This window comes from Pantherophis guttatus, chromosome 1 (genome assembly GCF_059756535.1).
Source record: "Pantherophis guttatus breed Tessera chromosome 1, ASM5975653v1, whole genome shotgun sequence".
Classification (NCBI taxonomy): domain Eukaryota; kingdom Metazoa; phylum Chordata; class Lepidosauria; order Squamata; family Colubridae; genus Pantherophis; species Pantherophis guttatus.
Genome location: NC_142063.1, coordinates 142,424,225 through 142,451,913, shown reverse-complemented (window position 1 = coordinate 142,451,913; position 27,689 = coordinate 142,424,225). Strand labels below are relative to the sequence as shown.

At 39.3% G+C, this 27,689-nt stretch overlaps 2 protein-coding genes across 3 annotated transcripts in view; both read right to left on the bottom strand.

The window, feature by feature from the left end:
* Positions 1-12,380, bottom strand: part of RIF1 (replication timing regulatory factor 1) — a 38,713-nt gene extending 26,333 nt beyond the window's left edge. For both annotated transcript variants that reach the window (XM_087881849.1, XM_087881850.1), the window contains exons 1-10: positions 12,040-12,380; positions 6,592-6,685; positions 5,988-6,084; positions 5,250-5,380; positions 5,074-5,168; positions 4,176-4,362; positions 3,579-3,671; positions 3,358-3,496; positions 1,864-2,015; positions 464-581 (exon numbers count right to left, since the gene is read on the bottom strand). In XM_087881849.1, coding sequence (XP_087737975.1) covers positions 464-581; positions 1,864-2,015; positions 3,358-3,496; positions 3,579-3,671; positions 4,176-4,362; positions 5,074-5,168; positions 5,250-5,380; positions 5,988-6,084; positions 6,592-6,685; positions 12,040-12,143 — 1,210 coding nt within the window. In that variant the 5' untranslated portion in view covers positions 12,144-12,380. The remainder of the gene's footprint in view (positions 1-463; positions 582-1,863; positions 2,016-3,357; positions 3,497-3,578; positions 3,672-4,175; positions 4,363-5,073; positions 5,169-5,249; positions 5,381-5,987; positions 6,085-6,591; positions 6,686-12,039) is intronic.
* Positions 12,381-15,398: 3,018 nt separating this feature from the next.
* Positions 15,399-27,689, bottom strand: part of TNFAIP6 (TNF alpha induced protein 6) — a 29,626-nt gene continuing 17,335 nt past the window's right edge. Inside the window, exons 4-6 of the mRNA XM_034424992.3 lie at positions 22,908-23,136; positions 18,156-18,196; positions 15,399-17,169 (exon numbers count right to left, since the gene is read on the bottom strand). Coding sequence (XP_034280883.1) covers positions 17,021-17,169; positions 18,156-18,196; positions 22,908-23,136 — 419 coding nt within the window. The 3' untranslated portion in view covers positions 15,399-17,020. The remainder of the gene's footprint in view (positions 17,170-18,155; positions 18,197-22,907; positions 23,137-27,689) is intronic.

Here is a 27,689-nt window from a genome sequence, read left to right as displayed (position 1 = left end):
GACTGCACTTCAAAATTAGCCAGCATATTTTATTTAGAGTTTCCCCAAATCTATGACATTATCTTCCATTAATGGTCCTATACTTAAACTGCAACTATACAATTCTAAACTGCGGTGCTCATTAATAGTATTCTCTTAACAAAACTTACCTTCAGTAATAGCAAGGAGCAAAGAAAGTCTACTCAAAATGTTCTACCTTGCAGGGCAAATGCTTTGGGACAGACTAGGGGTGTGAAAGAAATGGAAAAAGGATTTTTTCCCTTTTAAACCCAGAACTAACGTATTTTGTGAGTTGTGTGAACCATTTCAGGTCAGTGGTACAATTGGGCAGAATTGAGATGATCCTCTTCCTCCCCTTCCATGATGCCATATCCCACCAATGTGGTCACCACCTCCCAACCTTCCCAATGCTCCCCCTCCCTCCCCACAGCTGCCAATGTGCTTGTACCTGCTTGCTTCATACCTGATTTTCGTGAAGAACCCGCTATAGCTAAATTCTGATTAGAAATTAACCGTGAAGAATTTTCTTGTAGCAGAGAGGCATCTACGCTTAAAGTGTTCTGAATTAATGGTACACAAACCTAAAAAACAAACACTGAAGCATAAGCCCCAAAATAAAATAAATGGGCAGATCAGATGTCAATAATTTATTCTAGCAATAAACAAGAGATATTTACTGCATACATATATTATTTATTGAACGGGACAATGCATACTGGGTGAGATCATCTGTCACCATGGACTGAGGTATCACCAATATGCTGATGATACTCAGCTGTATGTCTCAGCCAATGGTGAGTTAAGCGATGCCATGTCCTCCCTCTTGCAGTGCCTGGAAGCTGTTAGGAGCTGGATGGGGAGCAACAGGTTGAAACTAAACCCTGGCAAGACAGAATGGCTCTGGGTTTGGGGTTCGTTGGCTCAGGGAGAATTGTTGATTCTTGTCTTGGATGGGGTGGCACTACCCAAACAGACCCTGTGCATAATCTGGGGGTTCTCCTGGACTCACAACTCCTGCTTGAAGGGCCTTTGCACAACTGTGGGTTGTGCACCAGTTACGCCCTTTCCTGGACAAACAATCCCTACTCATAGTCACTCATGCCCTAGTCTTGATTATTACAACACGCTCTACATGGGGCTGCCCTTGAAGAGCATCCGGAAACTCCAGTTGGTGCAAAATGCAGCAGCACGCATGGTTTTGTGCAGATCCCGGTGTGCTCATGTATCACCTCTCCTGCGGGAGCCTCATTGGCTGTCTATTTGCTTCCAGGTGCAATTCAAGGTGTTGGTTGTTACCTTTAAAGCCCTTCATGGCTTGGGATCAGGTTATCTGAGGGACTGTCGCTTGACAGTCACATCTACCTGACCTATCAGAGCGGGGAGGCAGGGAATGTTGCGGGTCCCATCCCCTAGGGAGATACACCTGGTGGATCCAGAAGGGTCTTCTCTGTGGTGGCCCCCTTTCTCTGAAACATCATCCCCATAGAGATTAGAATGGCTCCCACTCTAGCACTCTTCCAGAAGGTGCTGAAGACCTAGTTCTGCCAGCGGGCCTGGGGAACCCAGAGCGGGATGGAGCCCATTAAATGGCTCATGTGAGGTGCTGCCACAGCAGCAGGGGGTGATTTTAGTATATTAATTTATTATGACTCTTCTTTTATTAGTTTTATTGTTTTTATATTCTGTAAGCCACCTTTAGTCGCCATGTGTGAATAGGTGGCAATATAAATTCCCTAAATAAATAATAAATACAAGAGCACAACCAATATGTCAGATATTGCATAGAAATGTAAATGTAAGTGTCTTTCAGAATCCCATTTTAACTAATGCTCAATATTAATTTAACAACAAACATTCAGTTACCTGTTCAAAGTGGACTGGAAGCTGAGATCCAAGCCTCATTAATAAATACCACCAAACTTCAAGCTTGGTCAGTGCCAGAGTTTCAGTTCTCACATGAATAGAGGTAAGTGGTTGCATTAGCAATCTTAGCCTTTTTGCACTGCACAATATATCTTGGAAAACAGAAATTGAAAATATTTATTATTATATTGAATAGAAAGAGAAGCAAAGTTTAATCCTTCTTGCCTCACTGGGTTGCTAAGAATTAAAAATAGATTTGTCTAACAAATATGGCATCCCCTTTAAAAAAATACTTTTTATTGAAGATTTTAACAATTCTAAAAGGTAACCCAAACTAATATCAGAAAGAAAAAAAAAATTAAAAGAATATAAATACAAAGTGCAAGGAAAAGAAAGAAGGAAAACCAACAGAAAAACAAGTACAAATAAGCCACTCTTTTTGTACGGGTGTTTCAGAAATATAATAATTTTCTTACACTTGTGTAATGATAGCACTTAGACTTACCATACTGCTTCATAGTGCTTTACAGTGTTCTCTTCTCACAGCCTATTAGCCCCCATAATCTGGTTCCTCATTTTACTGACCTTGGAAGGGTGAGTCAATCTTGAGCCGGTCAGAATTGAACCGCTGGCAGTCGGCAGAGTTAGCCTGCAATACTGCATTCTAACCATTGCGCCACCATGGTTCTTGTATTTGAATTCTGTACTCCCTATCCAACTCTCTAAAAGCTTCAAAATGTAGTCTTCTATAAACTTTCTCATGGGAAAGGCCAATAATCCAGAGAAGTATTTTAGACATTGGTGTTTCAATGGGCCTTTGGCAAGCATGATTGAGGCATTTTCCTCTTTTTCTTCTTCCCATCCAGGTGTCTATAGAGATTCTCAACCATCCAGGTCAGAGTTATCCCAAAGGTGCTTTCCAAAAGGCAACTGGACTTTCTTGGGTTTTTTTCCTTTAAAATATTTCGCTTCTCATCCAAGAAGCTTCTTCAGTTCTGCAACTGTTCTCAGAACCAAAGAAGCTTTTTGAATGAGAAGCAAAACATTTTCAAAGAAAAGAACAAGAAAGCCCAGTTGTGTTTTGGAAAGCACCTTTGGGGCTTTCCATCCAGGTTTTTTATGTCTGTCTTTGTTTTATGTCTGTCTTATGTCTTTGTTCTTTTTGATTTGTGTTCTTTGTTTTTAAGGATTTTTAACAATTTGAAAATTGCCCAGAGTTGCTGGAAATCAGGCAGAACTTAAATTTGAGTAAATGATTTATAGTGGGTGAAAAGCACATTCTCATAAGAGATAGCTGGCATCTGGTAATAATAACAACTACATTAACTATAGTCAGTATGTGACAAGATGGCAACTAATTTAATTTAAACTATCAATATCACTAATAACTTTCTATGTTTTTGTGTGTTAGCTTAACCACTGATTTTCCCTCTGCACATGAGAAACAAGAGAATACTCATTGCGGATAAATTACTGCTCAACATTTTAGCATACCTGGATTTAAAGCAAAATTATCAATCAGACTCTTCCATGCAATGAAAGCTATTTTCTTCACCACCGGCGAGCCACTACGAAATCCAAGTTCTTCTAAATGCAGCAAGGAATTGATAAAGCTTCCACTATGATGCAGTGTCTAAAGGGAAAAATACAGCATCACTGTACACTGTAATGTTCTTCCAGTATCATAGCTTATAAAGAATTTTTCTCCAACTTACTTTTCCAAGCAGCTTTACAAACAGGGGCCACAGTTTCAGAATATATGTTTCATGTTTTGAAAAAAATAGCTTTTGGAGTTCTGGAATTACTTTCTGTAGGATTATAATAGAGAACATTTATTAAAGTGTTGTATTAAATTAGATAAAAATGTATTTTGATGAGATTCTTGGAGATTTGTTCAGAGATGGTCAGCTAGGATCCTAGAACAGCATTCTGAATTATTTTAAATGTCTAGGAGTTGTTTGTCAAATATCTAGAAGCAAATTGCAGTTATGCCTCTTCCATCACTCCAAAAAATACCAAAGCAATTTTAAAATTCCATGCAATCCAAGAAGGAATTGAATAAATTACTTGTGGCAAGTCCACTGCTTAATTATCATACGAAGCACAATTCAGAAATTTATTCTCTGAGATTAGAAACTGGGTTGCTGAGAATAAAAACATGTTTTGAATAGGTTTAAATTGACTCCAGCAACAGGGCTACCATTAATATTGTGTAATTATAGGTCAAAGAAGAGCATTACAAATTGCTCATGCAAGAAATATGTCTGGCTCTGTGGTGCTCTGCAAACACATTTAAGATATATTTGACTTACAGTAGTCAGGAGTTGCTCAGCGACTGCTATCACCTCTTGGTGCTGCTGAAGAAGTGGGAGACCCATTTCCAAAGCGCTAGCAGCTTTTAACTGTACTTTATGAGCTGAGTGAACCAGCAAAGGAATTATCATTTTAGCCCACGTCACAGCCTGTTCCTCCATGTCAGATGGAGCCTGTTCTATCAGCCTAGATTTCAGAAACACAAATATGAGTAAGTTTTGCAAACACAAAGTTTTTACAAAAGTTTGTCAAAAGAACAGAGCATGCAAGTGTATGTAAATCTTTTGTTCTCACGTGGCAGTGGTTTGCATAGTCTATTCTGAATAACATTACAATGCTTCATAGGCTAATTGAAGGGATCTGCAGGCCAGAGTCAAGGTAACTTAATCCATTGTCAATTATCCCATTGGCATCAGTGCAATAATGAGGCCGTTTCAGCTGATTCGGACCACAAATAAATTAAAATCACTTTAGATTAAGTAAAATCTAGAATATGATCCAGAATTCTTTGCTCATTTCAATAGACTGTTGATAGTTGAAGCAATATGGAAAACCTTCCCCAAACTAACTCTTACAAGCAGCAGTTTCCTATCTACTACATTATAGAAATACCATTTATATTACATTGCTCCAATTATAATATGAAATACAATATCAATAAAGATCTAATATAGTTAGTAGCTTAACTGGAAAATAGATTTTTAAAAAAAAAAAAACATATATACAATTTCTCTGACACATACTCCAATAATACGATAAATTCAAAACATAGGCGCTACTGATCATGTAGTACAATCATAGCAACAGTGCTATGGCTTACAATGTAAACAGGTCAAAATTTAAACAGAAGTCTTTCTCCTCTTACTTCTTTTAACAAATGTATATTTTAACACATACCGGATGATAACATTTAGTGCTTCGTGTTCAACCACCACAGAATGTGAATCTCCTTTATGAAGTACTGTTTCTAGCATAACAATAATACTGGGTACCTGAAAAAATATAATGAGTTAAGTATAGTAAGACTTTTTATCAACTTTTATTTATAGGTGATGAAAACAAATCCTACTCACCAACTTTCCAACCGTATCTGGAGGAAAGGACTGTTTTGAGATCACCCAGAGGGCTCTTGTGCGAATGTGTTTGTCTCCTGAATTTATAGCAACACTGTTTAACATAGACAAGAGTTCATGTATTTCTATTTCTGTTTTTTAAAAAAAGAAAGAAAAACCAGTAATTATTGTTCTAGGTATTATCACTGTGTAATAATTGATAGTAGCAATTTTCTTGGTCTGTATGAAGTTCAGACTAATTTCATAAAATGATGGCTCAACTATTCTGTATAAACAGCTATTCTGAATAGAGGTTTCTTTCAGAATGATGTTTACCATTGGTAGTATGCCAACAGGTAGCAAAAAATATACCAAAGTACTGCTCATGTGACTATTTCGATGTCAGGAAAATCCACAGGTTATTTTTATTCATCTTTTGTATTTTTAAACTTTAATAGAAATTATTATTTTAAAAAATCATTCTTGGATCCCTGCAGGTTTTATTTTGGCTGAAGCATGAACCAACCAAAAGATTATGTGGTTTATTTATGCTGAAATTTAGCTAATGGGAAACAGATTTAAAACTAATACATTTAATTTCTATCTGTGATTATGTAATTCTGTTAATATATGCATAAGTGTTTGTATATGCATTATCTACAGTTATACATCTAGACTATGGATATCAGACACTGGAAGAAACAGGTTAGTCAAACTGATTATAGTTTATCAATGTTTATAATACAAAAAGATATTTACCGCATAATAAGGAAGCAATCTTTGGATTACACACACAGAATCCTAAAGCTTGTAAAGCTGCACTGCTCAACTCCAAATTTTCAGTAGGAATATGTGTCTAAACAGGAAAGAAAATAAATCTAAACTCACACAATAGAAGACTGACCAGTTATATTACTTCAATTTGTTAAGATCTGAAACTGATATCATTCTCTAATCCAACATTCCCCGATCTGGTAAACCACTAGATGCTCTTCAATCACCATCCGTAGTCATTTTACTGGAAGGCATGAAAATGGATTTCCAGCTAATTTGGAGGCTGACCAAAATATCAGTAATTTAGTGATCTTGATATGAAAAATGAATAAACTTATTTATCTGGTTTAATGGGCAAACTAGATAACACATTATATTTCTTTACTTCATCTTCAATAAAAAAACCAATAGTTGTTGACATGATTCAAATTGTTAAAAACTTACAAAAGTATGGACTTCTTCAAATTAAAAGTTTGAACTGCTAATCTTGCCTAATTCTGATGAGAAAGCAACTCAAACCTTTTTAGTCTGAGGTATTCAGATAACTAAACAGGGAAATAAAGGCTAAGAACAGAAGTGAAATACATACCATAAATATCTTGTAAAGCTGGGGAAAAGAGTTTTCAACCTCAGCTGCAAATTCTTTTCCTTCTTCTTCATCTTCTTCCTCTTCAGTCAAGCGACTTAATATTGAAAAACAAACAAGCTGTCAGTTAAAAAGTGCTCTAATGTAAGAAAATACATAGCTATTTAAAGGCTAGCCAATACAACCCATGACTCAGTTATGAATTTGATCATAATAGACATTTATCGGTATCAGGCTTTGCTCGTGAGAAGTTCAAGCTATTCAAGCTTTCTGTTAATATCCAAATAAAGTATTTGAGGATAAATGTGAAAGGAATGCTGAAAGTGATGTTAAAAGATTGTCTGGCACCATTCAGAATCTGAATTATTTCTAGCAAATGTTAGATTATGATATCGTAAAGATTATGGATCTGAAAAATAATGTCTTAAAGACCAAGGTATCTGATAGAGAAAGTGGCAAATGATTTCATATGTTTATTGACAATGGGAAAATAAGTAGAAAAATATCAAGAATACAAATACAAAATAGTGAGTAGCAAGTGGCCTGCTGATAAAAAAAAATGCATTGACAAAAGTAAAAGCAACTCTCTATAAGGGTGTGCTTCTGTGACTACGTGGAACAAATCAAGAAGGAGTGGGTATCCCAAAGGTGCTTTTCAAAAGGCAACTGGAATTTCTTGGGTTGTTTTCTCTTGAAAATGTTTTGCTTCTCATCTGAGAAGCTTCTTTAGTTCTCTTGGATGAGAATTGAAATGCTTTCAAGGGGAAAAAAAACCAAGAAAAACCCAGTTGTTTTTTGAAAGGTACCTTTGGGACAACCATGACTTGGATGATTGAGAATCTCCATAGACAAGGAATGGGTGCTAAATGAATATAGCAGCCATTAATTAATGAATACTATGAAAGAAGTAAAATGCAATAGTTTTGTCATGCAAAGGGAATGAATACTGATTGAAAGTTGCCATTAAACGAGTTGATAAGATTCCAAAAAAGAGACAAGAATGTTAAAGAGCAAAAGGCAATGTATGAAATACGTATGAATGGGGGTTGGGAGCAAAAATGGTTTGTCAGAATATAAAGTTATGACATGGTACAACAAATAATGGTGTACACCCAGATTTAATTATATTTCCCTTTTTATCTCATGCTTTCAAGAAAGCAAATTGGAAGTCAAAACAAACAGTGAAAATTAGTAAGAGAAGTGAAGCCAAAGCCAAGAAAGACAAAAATCCCAGAAAGGAGTTTAACAAGTAACTTAAAGAGAGCAGTTAGAAGAGATATGTAGCAGTATTATAAGATCTGCAAATGGCAGTAAATTTTTTCATTTTAATTTTCAATATAGTAAATATTGATAAATAAAACCCATACAATGATACCTTGGTACTCAACTGCTTTGAAACTTATCAGATTTGGTACTCAATACATTTTGATGCGAAAACTTTTTCCTGGTACTCATCATTTGTTTGGTACTCAATGCACAAACTAGAACCTGTCAGTGTTGGCTGCCTTATGACTCACATTATTCTTCATGGAAAAAACTGTTTGGTAGTCATCATTTTTAGTACTCATCGCACCTCCTGGAACAAATTAATGATGAGTACCAAGGTACCATTGTATAAAGAAAATATCTTTTGGAGTCTTTCATAACTTTTAAAAGTGGGAAGAAATCTTAAGAGAAAAAAGTTTAAGAAACTCACCCTACTCACAACCCTACTCACAAGAACTTCTTGTATTAGGAGATGAAGTTAGATCAATACTCCCAGTCATTACCAGATTGGAAGGCTACAGGATGGAATACTGATTGAAATATGGCAAGCAATAGATGGAAAAATCAGTCAAGGTCTAACCAAACTATGCCATTAAATTTGCAGAATGACACAGTAGCCAACAAATTGGAAGTCACTCAACATTTCAAGGAATGAGAAAGAAAAGAGAGCGTGTGTACAAAAGAGACTTTAGAGTATGCAAACTATCATTCTTTTTTTTTCTAGACTACTGTAATGTGCTCTACATAGTGGTCCCTTGAAGAATTATCAGGAAGCTTCAACTGATTTAGAATGCAGCAGCAGTGGCAGTTATGTGGCAGTTCTCCTAACAGAACACACATTACATCATCCATACCAAGAGCTGCACTGGCTTCTGGGTCCAATTCAAACCCTTAAAAGTTGTTTATGGCATGGGACCAGGTGATCTGGATCCCATTTCCCAATTATATTAGCCTGTCTCATTAGATCTGGCAGAGAAGGCATGTTGTGGGCACCACTTGCCAGGGATATCTGCTTTTGGTAGATCCCAGAAGGCAGGCCTTATCTGCTGTGGCGCCCGCCCTATGGATTATTTTCCCCACCCCGTCAAATCAGATTAGGTCTATCCCAGTTTTCATTCCAGAAGACCCTCAAGACCTGGTTGTGTCAGCAAACCTGGGGACCCCAGGGAACTGGAAACATTCTTAGGTTGATTTTTTAATTTCTCCACTTAGTTTGTGTGTTTTACATTTCTTAGTGTTTTTTTTAAAATTAATAATTACTGTTTATGTGATTATTTTTATATTTATTCTGTTTACTGATTGTTGTATGCTATTCAATCATTTCTTGCAAGATGGGCAGTCATATAAATCTTATTAATAAAATCATATAATATCCTTACTTTCACATTAACAAAATAATAAAGATTATGAAAATTACAGCCCTACCTGGAAAAGATGACAAACAAGTTTTAGAAAAAGCTAAGGAACACAAAGCATTATTGCTAATGTACCCTGTATAATTGAGAAAGCCAAAGAAAACCAAAAGGAAGTCTCTGTGTGCATCATTAATTATAGTAAGGCCTTGTTTACATCAGAGTGGCTCCAGGTTGTCAAAGGAGTGTAGCAAGGCTGTATATTCTCATTTTATTCAACTTATATGCTGAATACATATTAAAAGAAAGTGGGATGAAAAAAGATGAGCATGGTTTTAAAACTGGAGAAGTATCAATTATATGTGTACTGCTGATGGTACTACTAGTAATGCAAAGAATCTCCAAGCTCTAGTAAATAGTTAAGGAACAGAGTAAAAAAAAAATGGAATTAAAATTAAAGACACCAAACTAATGACAACAGGTACAACAACCAGCTTTAGAATTGGAAATGAAGATAGAAGTAGACTTGTATAGTGACTGCCTATTTCACATGCAGTTCTAATGGTGATGAAAAAATAACTTTGTCACCAATGCTCGCATTTATAACTTTTGAAGGTCTACAAAGCAAAGCTGAAGGAAAAGCACAATTGTGGTTTCACTTAGTGACCACTTTGCTTTACAGAATAACAGCGTTGGAAGGAACCTTGGAGGTCTTCTAGTCCAACTCCCAGCTCAAGCAGAAAACCCTATACCCATGATGGCGAACCTATGGCACGGGTGCCACGCGGAGCCATTTTGGTGGGCACGCAAGTGTTGCCCTAGCTCAGCTCCAGCACGCATGCACGCACTGGCCAACTGATTTTCAGGCCTTCCGGTCCCACCGGAGGTCGGGAAACTGGCTGTTTCCGGCCTCCAGAAGGCCTCCAGGGGGATGGGGAAGGCTGCTTTTGCCCTCCCCAGGCTCCTAGAAAGCCTCTGGAGCCTGGGGAGGAGGAAAAAACGGGCCTACTGGACCCGTGCCACCATCACGTGCCAAAAGCAGGTGGAAATGGGGGGGGCACATTGAATTATGGATGTGGGCACACGCACCTGTGACCCCCCCCGCTCCCCCCGCTTTTGGCACGCAATGGCAAAAAGGTTAGCCATCACTGCCCTATACCATTTTAGATAAATGGTTGTCCAATTTTTTCTTAAAAACCTCCAGTGTTGGAATACCCACAACTTTTGGAGGCAAGTCATTCCACTGATTGTTCTAACTGTCAGGAAATTTCTCCTTAGTTCTAAGTTGGTTGTCTCCTCGATTAGTTTCCATCCATTGCTTCTTGTCCTGGGTTCAGGTGCTTTGGAGAATTTACGATCAAACTGCTAGCCCCAATTATGGCCACTAAATGAGGACTATCTATACTGATGTGATGGATAAGCTTGTCTTTTAAGATCAATTAGTAACAGTACAGAAATCATCAGCCAAGAAACACTTCTCAATTCAGCTTTTGGTAGAGTAGCCATGAAGACCTTGGAAAAGATATTCAGATGCTGGGAACTATCTGTAACTTCAAAGATCAGAACTGTGCAGGCAAGTCTTCACTGTGACACTATGGAAGTGAAAGTTGGATTTTAAAGAATGAAGAAAGGAAAAGAGCTGATTGATACTTTTTAAACTTTTGGGTGGGAGAAGGGTCCTGAATGTACTTTGGATAGCAAGGGAAAAAAAACCCCTCCAAAATAAATGCATCACAGAATAGATCAACCCAGAGCTTTCACTACACCACCTTTGATCAAATTATCATATTCTGGATACATTGTGTGAAGTGAAGACCTAGTTTTCTAGATAAATCTGCAGCGCTGGGAAAGTGGGAGGGAAAAGGACGACCAGCATCAAAACAGATGGACACAATGACATTGGTGATGGGTATACCAATGTACCCATCAAGTACCTGAAAAACTAGATCAGGAACAGATCATCCTGGGGAAAAAGAATCTATGAAATTACGCGATGGCACATAATCAACTGTACCTATTAAAAAAAAAAAGCTGTAGTGGGATATAGCACTAATGCCTTTTCCCCCGTGCCATTATCAGAATATTTTAGCTTTCGATTGTGCAGCAAACAAATATCCCAAGAAGAGGTGCCCCTCACCAAAGCTTCACCAGTCAAATTGAGATTCAGGGGGGGGGGGGAAGCCTAATTCCAACGAGAACCATCAGTATGTCAGAAAACTTCCTGCAACATTATGTCCAAATACGCCCCCCCCCCAAAAAATTTTTCTCTTCTCTACAGCATTTTTTCCAAAAAAGCACAGAATCCCTGCTGGCACGTTTAAAACCCAAGAAATTAAAAAAAAAAAGCGAAGAGAAAACGAGTGAATTGTGGAACCTTTTCAACCCAAGACTGAGAACGGCCGGAAGCAAAGATTTCACTTTTCCCTTTCTCCTCCCCACCCTCCATAAAAATAATTATTAAAAAAAAAAAAAACCCCAATTTCCGAGAAGGGCATTAGGCAATGAAAAGAAATCCGTGGCGGCGATGGCTCAGGAAGCTGCATAGCGTCAGGATGCTGCGCTGCAATAGGAAGAGACGCTCAGTAACTCCGTGGATTTGGCAAAGAGGGATTACATGCCACCATTTGGTGTATATTATATATAATATATATATATAAAGGCTTCTCGGACAGTCCGTAGGGGAGCCAAGAATATAATGCCGCCCCTTAAACCAACTTGGTTTTGCTTTTGTTTTCTTTTAAATATCCTGCACACGGCTGGCCGGACTGCCGCTGCCGGGCACGTCTCTCGCATCCTATCGCGGAGAGCACAAGGAGTCATGGTCGGGACTCACTTCGTGAGGGTCAGCCACGCGTCTGTCAACACCCCCGGCGAGGCGCTTGGGTCCTCGAGGGTCTCCAGCAGGGCCCGCATGCTTGAACCGTCGCAGGGTCCCATCGCGGACTAACGGCTCGAGGAGTGGGAGGGCGGGGGGGGGGGAGAGGATAAAAACGGCTGTGAAGTTGCCGCCCCCGCTCTCGAACGCACTTCCCGCGCTCGCGTTCCTTTTCTCCCGGGCTAAGATGGCGAAGCGCGGGAGCCGGAGCCTTGGGGGGCCGCTTTCGCCCAATCAACGCTCGGGAAGAGCGGGAGGAGGCGGGGCGTGGATTTGAGAAGGCAGAGCGCCGAGAGGTCGAGCGCGGAGAATGCCTCTCTCTGCTCTTCTTGCCCCCGCCGTTGCGAGGGAGAGTGCGGAATCATCGATCGACATGTTCCCTCCCCCCCCCCTTTCACCTCTTTTCCCCTTACTGCAGAGGTCTTCAATACTTGGCAGCTTTAAGACTTGTGGACTTCAACTCCCAGAATTCTCCAGCCAGCATAGCTTCTGGGAGAATTCTGGGAGTTGAAGTCCACAAGTCTTAAAGCGGCCAAGTTTGAAGACCTCTGCCTTACTGGAATCGAAGGCGTTGCGGATCGCAGTTTTCTTCGCCGAGGGCAAACGGCTAGCGTGCAAAAGGAAGCCGGGTCGTTCATCCACAATGCCCGTCGTTGCTTGTCTCCTCTCTGTTAAGGATCAAGGCAACCAACGAGGTGCTCGTGTTTGGAAAGCATTTTGCACGTCGCAAGGGCGCCCAGCTTGAGTGGGCGATTCGACAGAGATGCTCTGCTCATTGTCTTGTAGACAAACTGATATTGCAATCCACGCTCATTATTTATGACTCACCTCCACTCAGTAAGATCGGTAGAACTTTCTCCAAAATAAGCCCCCTCCCCCCAGACTAAGGTTTTGAAGGCTTGCTTGGAACGCATGAATTGGTAGAGCCAGACCGTCACGTGGGTCTAAGCCGGCAAAACTTGAGTTTAATGCCTCCAACTCAATAGCAACAGGGTTAAGCAAATCATGCTTTAGGGTAGTTTGCATAAAATCGAACTTTAAGATGACTTTAGCTAAAGTTAATAGGTTGTTAAATCTACGCATCAATTTTACATCTAAATGAGCTAGAGCACGAATTTGGCACCACCGGTCACTTCATCCACTGAGTGACCAAAATGTACACGTTTCAGTTTTGTTTTGTTTTTTTTAGCAAAACGGAATTGTGGAAAGCATTTAGTAGATTTGATTAAAATGAAGTGTTAGCAGCTCAAAGTTCAAACATGCTTTGCACCTAAAACTGTACTTCACTCCAAATCCCATTTGAATGATTGGAGGGGGGATCAGAATTGTGGAGTTGATTCTGTTGAAAACTTCCAAAGGGGTAAAAAGTATGCACAAGCGCAAGAATCGATTTGGCAATTTTGATTGTAAGGTTCAGTTAAGAATGATCGGATACAGCCTTGTAAACTTGACCGCAGCTCTTTGCACACTTAATTAAATGCATGTGTATGTTTGCTCACCGTGATCACAGTCCGAAGTAAAATGTATTTATATTGCAAAGGTGGAAAATAAACGTAGTTCAGGGTTAAATAGTTGGGATCTTGGTGTTCTGTGTCCTTGCTTTTCTTTTTTCTTAATCAGATGAAGTAACATCAGAGCATGGGGAAGTCAAGTTTGTTGCCCGTTTTTAAGAGGTAGTTTGACTTTCAGCCTTGATTGGGGTATTGTTCCTCTTATCTAGTACTGATTCCTGCTTATCTGGTTGTTGAATACTGTAAGAGAGGTGTAATTTACAAAGGCTATGATTAGGAGTGACTCTGACTGAGCAGTTTATAGATGAAGCTTTTCTCAATTTGCCTTTTAATGGCTGATTTGTCAAAGTGCCACTTCTAGGAATTCTGTTGCATTTTTGTATCTGACTTGTTTATAGCTTCTATTTTTGAAAATGTCTTTTGCATGTGCTCTTTTGTTTGTTTTTATTATTAATAAAGGCTGGCTTAGCTCAAAACTAAAAAATACCTACTTGTTAAAAGATAGAAAAAGAAAAGAAGCTGGAAAACCAGTTGGACAAGTAGGGGCTATATAGTGTTTTCTGCTTTCTACATGTTTTGTTAGCTTAAGGGTCTTAGCTTCTAGAACAATTAAGAATTGTGAATATGATGTAAAGGAATGGGGTAGGCATCTTATGTGGAGACCCCAGCCTTCTGAAATTGGTATCCTAAGAGTCATTGGGAATTGGGTGGCATACAAGTTTAAATTATTATCCTGGCCAGTTGCACAGTCAGTCAGATGTTTAGACAGGATTTGACATTTTTATCCACTTGTTGAGTCCTATTATTAATATGTAGAGAAATGGGCTGAATTGGTGTGATTTAGAGATGTTTTTCATTCCTTGCTCTTTGTATTTTCAACTTGGAAAAACTCTTAATTCTTGAGCCTGGATTTACACAGCATCACCAAACACAAATTGCATAATATTTTAGGCTTGGTATACTGCTAGAACCCATCCTGTCTGGTTGATTGTGAACCCAAAATATTGGGCTAATCAGCAGGCTTATGTAAAGAATTCCTCTTTGTCCTCTTCATGATACAGAGGCTATACAGTTTTTGTGGTGGGGAGAAGGCACTAGGACCTGCCTTATCAAGGTATTTCCTGTTGCCTCTAGCATGCCTTCCAGCAGTTTTAGCAGCTAAAGAGGCTTTTAATGCTTTTGCATATTTATCTCTTTGCATAGCTCACTAGAAAAGGTTTTTATTAAGGCTATCAGCAAAACCCCAAAACCATGACTGGCAGGAAAGGAGGGTGAATGTTTGATTCTTGGCTATCAAATCACCTTATGGATATTTGTAGATAGTCCTAGCTTCTGAGTATGCATAGGATTCTTGTCAAGGCTACTAAACTGCCAACACAGTAAAGTTAAGCATACAGTAGTACTGTAATCCACCAGTTTTCTTTTATAAGAGAAGAGAGTGCTTGTTTACTTGTCAGCAGCTGCATGAAATTTCATCAGAGTGAATCAGAGTGTATTTTGAAGCTTTGGGCAACCCTATCAATTGGTCAAACTATGATATTGCTGATGTGAGAACATAAGTACCCTTCCATTCCATCCTGTTTCCCTCTGTGTCCCGTCTATATAAATGCTAGTGGTACTTTGGATGCTGCTCTTTGAAACCGCTAGATGGCAGAATTTAATTAGCAACCTCAGGTAATCTATGGATTAAATTTGTAAAATCTGCTGTTTCATAAGAACATATGAAGCCTCAATTTTTCACACACACACACACACACACACACACACACACACACACACACACACAGAGTATGGTAGGCTTATGACTTTAGTTCAGGTTCCCATTTAATGAATTTTCTTTTTCTTTTCTTTTTTTTGTAGAAACTTTATTAAGATTTTTTACAAACAGAGAAAAAGAAAAACATACAAACAAAAACATAAAAAACATAAATGTAATGTCATTTTCAGTTTATATCGAATTTTCTATCTGATCATCCCCTTGAAATGTTCGGTAAAATGAAGTAGTTCAGACAAGACACTTACATTTATATTAATTTTAAGGTAGATTATGGAAATTTCCACAATGACATCCTAGGGATCTTGTAAGATGTGGAAACAAACCTTAGAATATATTTAACAATAAAATGAAAAATGAAACATTCTTGTAAATTTGAAGGCTTTCCAACATAGTTGCTGAGTAAAAGGTGATTTATCTAATATTTGTATATTGCATTATGCAAACTCAACTAATCAATAAAGGGATGTATCTAATGTTGTATTGTACTGCTTTTTTTCCATATCCATTGATATAAGACAATAGTCTGAATTAAGGAAAACGACTTGGGTTAATCATATTCTCAAAGTCCTAGGAAGGAGGCTATGGCAAACCACTTCTGACATCTTGCCAAGAAAATGCAGGGACCTGTCCAGGCAATCATCAGGAGTCAACTCTGATTTGAAATCACCCTTCACCCCCAATAATAATAAGCAAGCAAACAGATGTTGTGAGGTCTGCCTCTTCCTCCTCAGATAAATTAAAGCCCCCCCCAAAGGTATTCCTTTCAAGAAGTCTTAAATATTTATTACCTCAGCTTCTTAATAATACATCAAATGCAGAGTAGTTTTTAAGAGAAATTTAGTGAGTGAATACGTCTTTACAACCTTCTGGCTCAAGAAAATCCCTGCTGTATAACAACTAAGGGAGTTACCACACAGGAGTTTTTTCAAAAATATAATTTTACTAAAAGATTTTAAAAAGCTAAAAACTAGTACAAACTAAAAAGAAAAGAAAAGAAAGAAAAAAATTAAAGGGAAGGCCAAAAGTGCAAAAAGAAAGAAAAAAGATACAAGGAAGTGTCTTCTGATGTTCTTTACAGCAGTTATATGTACAATTATAAATTTACTTCTTTCTCTAAAATTACAGCAAGTCTTTCTATAATCCTGTCTAATCATCAAAACCATAAATCATAAATTCACATTTTTCTGTTTTCTATAAAACGTTTCCAGTTATATTTTTGTATTTCCGTCCTACGCTTTTGTTAAAAAGTTTTAAGAAAAATAAGATAGAAACTAATGCAAAGTAAAAAGAAAAATAATCAGAAAGCTAAAAAGTGCAAGAATGAAAAAAAAGTACAAGAAAAATAGAAAAGAGGAGGAAAAAAGATACTACCCAGGAGCTCTGAAGCAGAAAGGAACATACTACCATAGTCGAGTATCACTCCCCCAGATCCTTGACTCAAAATATTAAAAAGCAGATTCTGCAGTAGTGGAAAAGAAGGGAGAGCTCAGCTCAGTTCAGTAGAAGTACCTGGATTAATGGCTAAGAAGAGGAAAATACATTGGGAGGGGAGGCCAGAAGTCATGGAAATGGGATCTTCTGGGAGAAAGCTAGCAACTTCCACAAGGTGTAGCATTTACAGGCTTTTATCTTTTTTCTTTGCAAAATTCTTTTACACAATGCCAAATTTTCCTGGAAAATACTTCGTAGTAGCTTTAGGGTTTACAATCTTTTTAGTTGAGTTGATAGCAGTGTATTCAATCTGAAAGCCGCCTGCTGTCACTGAAGCATCTGACAAAAATTTCAGTGTCATGACATTTCCTGGAGTAAGAAAGAGAGAGACCATGTATGCACGGAAGAGAATAATACCATTTCTTTTTTGTTTATACAAACAATGGAAACAGAAAGCTCTATGGCAGAGGTCTTTAAACTTGGCAGCTTCAAGACTTGTGGACTTCCAGCCAGCTATGCTGACTAGAGAATTCTAGGAGTTGAAGTCCACAAGTCTTAAAGCTGCCAAGTTTGAAGACCTCTGCTCTATGGCATTTTTTTGATTTAAAAGAAAGGTATAGATTTTTTCTTCAGGGTTCTTACAGATCTTTCATTAATACTTGAATGGGTTGCCACCAGCAAATCACAGGTTGGATGCCAGACTGAAAAGTTAAAAAAAAAACAAATCTGAAGAATGTTTATCTGATGAAATGGTTAAACTTAGTGGTGACTTTCCTATCTTCAGGTAGTGCTATATGTAGGGCTACCAAATTACTGCTGTAAACATCCAGGTGACCATTAGAGAGCAATAAGAAGGTAAAGGAATGTTTGTTGCCACCTAATGATCATTGTGGGTTTTGAAGAAGTAGGAAGAGTATTGACACTTGAACTTTGAAATTGATGGCTCCCGAAAATACCATGGCCAGCCAAGAAAACAAACAAATGGATCATTGAACAAATCAACCCAGAGTTCTCTTCAAGGCACAAATGACCAGCCACCGATTATCTTACTTTGGACATATTACGGGAATACTTATCTATGGAGAAGGCTATAATGCTGGGAAAGGTGGAAAGATAGGAAGAGGATGACCAGCAGCAAGATGGATGAATTCAGTTACAATAACAATGAATGTGGTGATGGAAGACCTGAAAGACCAGATCAGAGATAGATCATCATGGATAAAATGTACAATGACTTGATGGCCCATGATCAAGTGATCATTCAGCTTATTGCAACTCAGATTTCATGGCTTCTAGCTCTTTGAATCGGAGAGGAAAATGTTATATCGTAGTTTTATCTGTGGTCATTGTATTACCTGTGCTAACGACGCTATCTGGTAGTTCATCACCACAGTATCTGAAAAACATAACATTATAAGTCAGTCAAATAACAGTGACATGTTTATTACTTTCCCCCAAAATCAAATGGCAAATGAGGCTGGGGTGTTAGGTGCTTGCTTTGGATTTTGGAACAGGTGGCTTTTTGTAAAGCAATGTTTGACAGTCATTTTGTGAATGGTCAGGTCCACCCAACATTCATTTTGTGGGAATGAGTACAACATATTTTCAAATATGGTTGCCAAAGAGTTAGCTCCCCTCACACAGGGAGGTTTTAATCCTTTAATGTTCAAGAAGTGGATCCATAAGGTATTTTCTCCATTATTTTTTTACTCCTAAATATTTCACCCTCCCGCCCTGACAGATAAATTTTCCATTACTAAAAGTTTCAAAATTATTTTTTTAAAGTGAAAGAAGGCAAGGGGACAAGAGAAGATGTTACCTCAAATTTTAGGCTTTTTTATTAGCATTTTAAAAGATAATATCACTTTTAACATGGCAGTCTAGGCCACTTAACTTTAAGAAAATTAAAATGTTTTTCTTTCTTCAGTCAAGGCCATTTCCTTGGTATGTGACAATTTGCTTTTTCAGCAACTACGTAATAAGAGTTTAGTTTAGTTTAGTTTATTCATACTTATATGCCGTCCTTCTCCCAAAGGACTCGGGGCGGCTCACAAAGATAAAACAACGGAACAATAAAATTAATACTAAAATAATTCCATTAAAATCCCCAAGAAGTTAAAACTAAGACTCCCAGCAGATCAGGCAATTTGTTGGAAAAGCAATGTCTTCAGGTCACTGCGGAATGAGCAGAGGTCGGGGGCCGTCCGGAGCTCAGTGAGTAACCCATTCCAGAGGGTCGGTGTGCCCACAGAGAACGCCCTCATCCTGGGCGCCATCAGCTGACATTGTCTGGCTGAAGGCACCCGGAGGAAGGCAGTCCTATGTGAATGCACTGGGCGGTGGGAGGCTGGTAGGAGGTGATCCTGCAAGTACCCAGTGCCCGTGCCATGGAGGGCTTTATAGTTCCAGCATCTTGAAGTGGATCTGAAGGACCACCGGTAACCAGTGCAGCTCGCACAGGAGTGGTGTAACACGGGAGTAGCGGGAAGCTCCTGTAACAACCTGCTGGACCAGCTGGAGCCTCCGGGTGTATCACAAGGGCAGCCCCATGTAGAGGGCATTGCAGTAATCCAAACGCGAGATAACGAGAGCATGAGTGACTGTACGGAGGGCATCCCTGTCTAGGAAAGAGAGCTGTATGCTAAAAGTCCTTGAATACACTAGCAAATTTTAAGAAAGATATAGTCCAGCTGTGAAAGAGTAGTGTAAACCATACATTTACCACTTGCTGAATGTTGTCTAAAATCAATGTTTTCTGTTGATCAAGTCTCACATATAATCAATGTCAATTGCTTTCTGATGTCTCATATACCAAAGGTATGTATCTATACCCTGAAAAGGACCCCTCCCTTTAATAAATGCTTTTTGCTTTGTCCGAATTACTTGGTGAGTTGTGTTTTTGGCTGGGCAAAGAAACCCCTTTGCAAAGGTAAAAATATCTCTCTCTCTCAAATTCAGGGATCAAGCTCTTATTAGCTTCCAAGCTAAGGGTGCTATTAATTCACCTAAGGTTGGATGGGCATGAGTTCTTTATAAAAAATAAGGGCAAGTTTAACCTAAATGCCAAAACTGCGCAAAGCATTTGAAAGATAATGCATTACTAGAACTAAGCATCTCTCATTGGTGCTTTAAAGCAGCTGTGTCTTTTTCAAGGGCTGCATAGCTGATTCAAAAACTCTCTGTGGTCACTGGTCCATGTGCATCAGAGATACTTCCTGTGTGAGATCATTAGTAATGCATAGGTAGGCAGGGATCATTGGGAGTTATGTTTTAGTAGCCATGCAAACATTGGACAAGATTTGGCTACTGCTTGAGCAGTTCAAAGAAAAGTGTTCTGTTTGCATTAACACATTTTACAAAACACTTTTTAAAAATGCCTAGCACATCTGCTACTAAATCTTATAATGAAAGATAGGAATAATAGGTGGATGGTGTTAATTTGTAAGAGTAAGAAAATATGCTCTGAAGCATCTATTCTCCAATTCCTTCCATCCATCTTACATCTAGGTGGGATATATTTAGCTCCTTAAGCAAAAGGAATGTCTGCAGGAGGTAGTAAAAAAACCAACAACATAGAGGCCACGATGGTGCAGTTGAAGCTCCTCTTGTTTTTTATGGTTTTAGAGAACCAGTTTAGTCTAGTGGTTAAGGCACCAGGCTAGAAACCAGAAGACTGTGAATTCTACTTTAGGCATGAAAGCTAGCTGGGTGACTTTGGGCCAGTCACTCACTCTCAGCCCACTCCATTCCACATGGTTGTGGGAAAAATAGGAGGAAAGAGTATAAGGTATGTTTGTCACCTTGACTTATTTATGAAAATAATAAAATGGATACAAATAAATGTGTGTCAGATATAAACAGGAGGAACTTTGACTGTACCATTGGGATCCAACATCTTGACTTTTTGACAATACCGTATAGCCAAGGTCCCCAAACCCTGGGCCGCGGTCTACTACCAGGCTGTGGCCTGTTCAAAGCCAGGCCATGGAAGAGATGGGCAAGCACACATGTGAAGTTCCACTCGTGCAAGTGGAGGGCGCTAGCACTTGTGCGCGAAGCTCCATTCTCCTGAGTGGAACTTCATGCATGAGCACAAGCCCCTTCTGCTTGCGTGAGTGGAGCATCATGTGTGAGGGCAAGCACCCTCTGCTCGCGCGCGAAGCTTCATTCTCAGGAGTGGAGGGTGTGTGCCCCCTCTGCTTGCACACACAGAGCTGTGCATGCGCATGTGCACCTGCCACCCACCCCCCACCCCTGCTGGGCCACCAAGCTGGAAAGTTTGGGAACTGCTGCCTTACAGGCATTCCTCGAGAATTCTCTTAGTATGGAAAGGAAATGTTTTACTCCAGGGGTGAAATGTACTTACCTTTCCTACCGGTTTACTGATGTGCATGCGCTGTTGTCTGCTTGTGCCATCATCTGCGCATATGCAAAGCCTTCTTCGCATGCGCAGATGGTCAAAACCAGGACGGGATGACATCCTGGTTTGGGCGGGTGGAGCCTCCCGCCCCTGGCGCTACCAGTTCTCTGAACTACCCGCCGCCGGCACTACCAGCTACCGCGAGCTGGATAGAGCTGGCAGCATTTCACCCCTGTTTTACTCCCACTGAATAATATACTTTTAAAAACATTTGTGTATTACATATTCATACATATTTGTAATCAGATATATGTGAGAAAATGAGAGAAAAACAAACCCTAGGTCCAGAATTTTTCAAATCCAGCTTCTGGAGAAGCTTGAAACACAATCAGTAATCTCAGTTACAGTACTTCTTGCCTGAAAACAATCTTTGTGGGCAGAAATCCGAGGGCTCTCTCAGTAAAGTAGCTCCAAGCGCTATGTGGTCTGTTTATCATAACATGTGTCTGACTATATCAAAAATCACATTGGACTGAATCAGAAGCAGGTCCAACAAAATACATTCTGCTCCCCAGAGGATGAATCAGCAGGATGAAAAAGTCCAGAATGATATAAACTTGACACTTTTCCCACTGGTGTTACTCTGATGCCCACATTCTCAAGAGAGTGTTTAGAGAAAGGAAAGTCATAAAGCAGTAACAGATACAGTATCTAAAGAGCTACACCATCCCACCATGCCTGGCCAATAAAACTAGAATCTAAAATTAATATCCATGAGCCACAAATTGGCATTTCCTCCTGAGGATGCCCACAGGAGAAGAGATTAATTTCCCTTATTTTCTCTTTCTGTTGGGGTGGGAGATGGAATACTAGGGGGGAAGGCTTTCCACCAGGGGTGAAATCCAGCAGGTTCTGACAGGTTCTGGAGAACCGGTAGCAGAAATTTTGAGTAGTTCGGAGAACCAGCAAATACCACCTCTGGCTGGTCCCAGAATGGGGTGGGAATGGAGATTTTGCAGTCTCCTTCCCCTGGAGTGGGGTGGGAATGGAGAGTTTGCAGTACTCCTTCCCCTGTCATGCCCACCAAGCCACGCCCACCAAACCACACCCACAGATCCGGTAGTAAAAAATTTTGGATTTCACCACTGCTTTCCACTAATAATTGCTGAGACAAGGAAAGTAAAGAAAATTCCATGGAAGAAGATTAATTAAGGCAAAGATCTTTGGGTGTTTCAAACTTCATCTGCCATAACCCTTTGTCACTGTCATTCTGCATGGAGCTGAAAAGCATAAAAAAAACCCTGGGAGATTCCTATTGGAATCAGAAACACTTCTCAGTGAGCGGTAAGGGAAAAGGAATGAGAGGGAAAATAGTTTGAAAAGATGACAGAATCAGGACTGAGAGGAGATTGATTGGGATTATAGATTCCTCTAAGCAAGTGTCATGAATTTGGAAGATGGTGAGGACTGGGTCTAAGATGGGCTCCCCTGGGCAAGGGACAAAGAAGGAGTGGATGGAAAAAAGAAGGAAAAAGTGTGTGACTATTAGCATTCCTTTGGCACTTATTAACTGGGCTTGTACTTATATATGCTTATTAGCTTGGCTTCTGTGTGTGTAAACATGATACATAATCCTTTGAGACTGGGTGGAATTAAAAAAAAAAAAACTTGGCCTTTTCTCTGATTCTTTCACCCAACCATTCGCAATTTGTACATCTTGTACTATGAAAGATTTGAACATTTTTACCTGCCCACAAAACCATTTATATCATCGTAGCTGTCGTATATTTCCAAGTAATCAGCCATGCAGGCAGTATCATCCTCAAGGTCGAAGTCAAGAAACTGGATTTTGATCCGTTGGCCATACTTCACTCTTACATGCCAGTAACAGACTTGGTCATCTTCATATTCCTTTGGGTACCCAGGAGTTTTAAAAACATGTTTTGACGCTGTGAAGATTCCACCACAATCTTTTCCTGAGAGAGGAATAACAACGTCAGATCAGATGTCATACTCGTCCCAGATGTCAAATTGTGCCTTTGCAGCCTTTTTAGCACGTGGGGTTTGGTTTTTTTTTTGTGCCAACTTTCTACAGCTCACCTCTAACAGTCCTGAAAACTAATTTAAATCATATATGCTTTTGTAAATCTGCATATTAAATTGGCTGGATACATTGTTAGCCATCTTTCAAACACATGCTTTTCTCCATATAGCTTACTATTTCCTATCAGTAGAACAAGCTCTTACCACACTGCAGGTTGGCCACCTACAGGTAGCAGTAAATTCAGAAGCCAACAAAAACAATGCGCACACTTTCAGAGGAATCCCAAAGGTGCTTTTCATACTGAGTATGTTTTCATTTCTTCTGAAAGTCTGTAGAGATTCTCAGTCATCCAGGTCTTCAGCTCTGACTGGATGGTGGGGAATGGAAGGATTTATACTCCTTTCAGACAGGAATATAAATCCTTCCATTCCCCACTATCCTGTCAGAGCTGAAGAAGCCTCTTGGATAAGAAGCGAAATGTCTTCAAAAGAAAAAACAAGAAAGTCCAGTTGCCTCCTGAAAAAGCACCTTCGGGACAACCATGATCTGGATGACTGAGAACCTCTACAGACTTTCAGAAGAAATGAAAACATACTCAGTATCTCTATCCAGGTCATTTTTCTTTTCTTTTCGTATTGCTGTCTAGTCTAACTTCTACTCCTTCACCCTAATTCATTCCTAAATCTCCAAGCACCTAAAGGTAGTCCTTGACTTACAACAGTTCATTTAGTGACTGTTTGAAGTTACAATAGCACTGAAAAAAGCGATTTATGACTATTTTTCACACTTATGACCGTTGCTGCATCCCCATGGTCACGTGATCAAAATTCAGATGCTTGGTAATTGACTCATATTTATGACAGTTGCCATGTCCTGGGGTCATTTGATCCCGTTTTGCAACCTTCTGATTAGCAAAGTCAATGGGGAAGCCAGATTCGCTTAACAACCATGTTAGTAACTTAAGAACTGCACTGATTCACTTAACAACTGTGGCAAGAAAGGTCATAACAGGGCAAAATTCACTTAACAAATGTCTCGCTTAGGAACATAAATTTTGGGCTTAATTGTGATCATAAGTCATCTACTTGTATTCAGGGGATTCCACTGCCTTCCTCAAATGAATAACTGAATAACAGAAATATAAAAATCTGTGTGCTTAATGTGCTTTTAGCAATTCCACAGCCAGGGCCGGATTTAGATGAAAAGAGGCCCTAGGCTATTCCACTTATGAGGCCCTTTCACCTATAGTGAAAGTGTAATTTTAATTTTGCTAACAATTTGAATGTAGGCCCCTCTTGATCTTGAGGCCCTAGGCTGAAGCCTAGTTAGCCTATAGGAAAATCCGGCCCTGTCCACAGCCAATACCTTCCAGATATTTACAAGCAGAAACAGGCCAATTCAATGCCTTTCTGCTGAATCTAAGAAGGCATATTTATGTAATTTATTTAAAGTGTTTATATAACCGCACAGCTTGTGTCAACTCAACAACCAAGTTATTATCTCAGATGATTAAGAACCATGTTTTGATTCTCCAGGTCATCCAGATGGGAATATAAAGCAGCAAGCATATTGAAACTATTTTTAACTAGAAAATGGGCTAATACTCTAGCACAGAACACAGCACACAGCACATAAGTCAATTCTTTTTTATTGGAATATGAGACAATCCAAAGTGATATAATGATGAACCCCTCAAGACACAGTTCTACCTGCAGTCTTGTTTTTAAGTTTCAACATCATTCGCTAGTAACGGAGACCTATTTTTTTCTAGAATGGAAAGAACATGACTCACCACCAACCAGTGCAAACAACTTGGTTTAATTAAGCTTTTCATCACCCAAACAATACATTTGGGAGGAAAAAAAATCAGATTTGCCTCTCAGAGGATATGGCCAAATAGGAAAGGAAGAGAGGTGGACTATATGTAATTTTATGAATAAGAGGCCTCTCCCATTTTCCTGACATCTGTGAGTGTTTTCTGCACTGAAAGATTATTACATGGAGAAAACTGCAGGATTTTTCAAAGAAGGCACAGTATTGTTGTCCTTATCGTTTAGAAAATGTTACATTTAGGAGAAAGGAAGGAAGGAAGGAAGGAAGGAAGGAAGGAAGGAAGGAAGGAAGGAAGGAAGGAAGGGAAAGGAAGGAAGAAAGGAAGGAAGGAAGAAGGAAGGAAAAGAAATGAAAGAAAGAAGGGAAAGAAAGAAGGAAGGGAAAGAAAAAGAAAGAAAGAAAGAAAAAGAAAGGAAGGAAGGAAGGAAGAGAAAGAAAAAAAAAGAGAGAAAGAAAGAAAGAAAGAAAGGGGAGGAAAGAACAGAAATCAAGCACCCCCAATATTGAATATAGTGTAGTTTCTGATATTAGACTATTGTGGTCTAATATTATTATGGTAGCTAACATATTATGGAAAATTCTATTTCCATTTAAAAAGATTCTAAAACACAATTGTTTATGAAAAAGAAATGAATCTGTACATTCATTAAACAGGGTTATATTACACTTCAGTGTTGGAAGCACTGAAGTGTTTCCGTGACAAAAGAATCAACTGATGACATCACCATTGCCCAGGGGAGACCCAGTTGGCTCCCCATTAAGTTGTCCACTGAAGTAGTACCCATCTATCTACTCGCGGTCACCTGCTTTCGAACTGCTGGGTTGACAGGAGCTGGAGCGAGTGATGGGAGCTCACCCTGCCATGTGGCAGCAATGGGTTCCCTAATTAAATAGGGATGAGGCACTTCACATTTGCTTCTAAGCTTTGGAGGACACGACATGCCACCTTCCTCTTTAATAAGACTTATTTTCGGAAATAACTTTCAAAATTGAATCCAAGGTATTGCAGGTCTCTACAGACAAGTGATAATGAAAGATCGCCCAAAATTGAAGATCTTTGGGAAGCATATTCTCTATATTATCCAGTTTAAAAGGTAAAGGTTTCCTTGACAGTCATGTCCGACTCTAAGGCATGGTACCCATCTCTGTTTCTTGGCCGAGGGAACCAGTGATGTCCAAAGACAATTTCTGTGGTCATGTGGCCAGCATGGCTATGGCTATATACCAAAGGTGCATGTAACTCTGTCACCTTCCTACCAAAGAGATACCTATTAATCTACTTGCATTTACATGCTTTCAAACTGATCTCCAGCTGACAAGTTCAGCCTCTTTAACCACTGAGGCTTAAATCCCACTTTCAACTCTTCCTTCCCGTAATGGGTTGAGAAATTATTCTAAGCCATAATGCGAGTTGTTTCTTTAGTTTTTTCTTTAATGTACAGACTCAACAGTTATCTGTGGCGTAATGTTAAGTGTGAAGTGAGCTATTAAGTGTTGTTTACCAACCATGGATAAACCAAAGCACGGCTTGGTGTAACATGTTGAATTAACCCCTTTTGAACTGAATAGTTTTAAGAATATTTCACGGAATGATAAAAGTGTCTCCCCTGAGCTTTTCCTGCTTATGAATTACATCTCCGCAACTATCCTAGAGTAACCTCTAACTTCTGGCAACTCAAGTCAGGACTGAATGTCACAAGCAATTAACAATGACAAGCAAAGAGGCCCAAACAGCAACCGCTGGGGCACAGCAATAGCTTAAGAACTGGTTCTGTTGCCAGCGGAAAGTGGACTTGGCAGAAACAATGTTATGTGCTTTGACATGGTTGGACACTGGAGCCTATCCCGGGGACTAGCCCTGTCTTCACTCGCAGCTGTTTTCCTTACAGTTCCTTCTCCAGAAAGACTCTAGCAAGCAAAGGAATGTTCACAAAGGTTTGAATTTATATTTGTCATTGTAAATGAAGTCTGCCCTGAACGTAGGACAGAAACAAAAGGAGTTGGTTGAAGAAGCAGAGTCTATTGGAATAAGGAATCTAATTTGTTTATGAACTTTTAAGTCCTGCTTTCTGCATGTTTCAGTGGAGTGGCTTTTGGCAAGTCACTTTGTGTTAGAATACAAGCACAGTATAATTAGGCACAGTACGGGGCCGCTGCTCAGAATGATGTCGATTGCCTAGTTGTTGTCTTTTCCATCTCTCCTGTGGAGTGTTGAATCTCTTACCATGTGATAGATTGTGACAGTACATATTTTATTTTGGAAGACTATTCTGTTTTCTAGGGCACTTCATCATAATTTGGCCATTGAATACGACCTTACTTGTTCAGCAAGAGGTTCTGCTCAATCTTCTTTAGCTGGCATAGGACAAGTTCTTTTTCTCATACTCCATATTGCACATGAAACAGGCTGCGCCACATAAAATGATGTTCTTCAAACAGGCAGGATATCGCTTAGAAATGCTGTAGTGCAGTGACGGCAAACCTTTTGGGTTGGCGGGTCAAAATTTCAGAAAATGCCTAACTTGACTCTGCTGGCATGTCAACTTCCCACTCCAAACAAAAGAGAAGTAATACTTTTTTAATTTAGTTTTTAAAATATACAATTCAATCGTGTGTGTGATCCCCAGAATCTGCCATGCATTGCTTATCTTC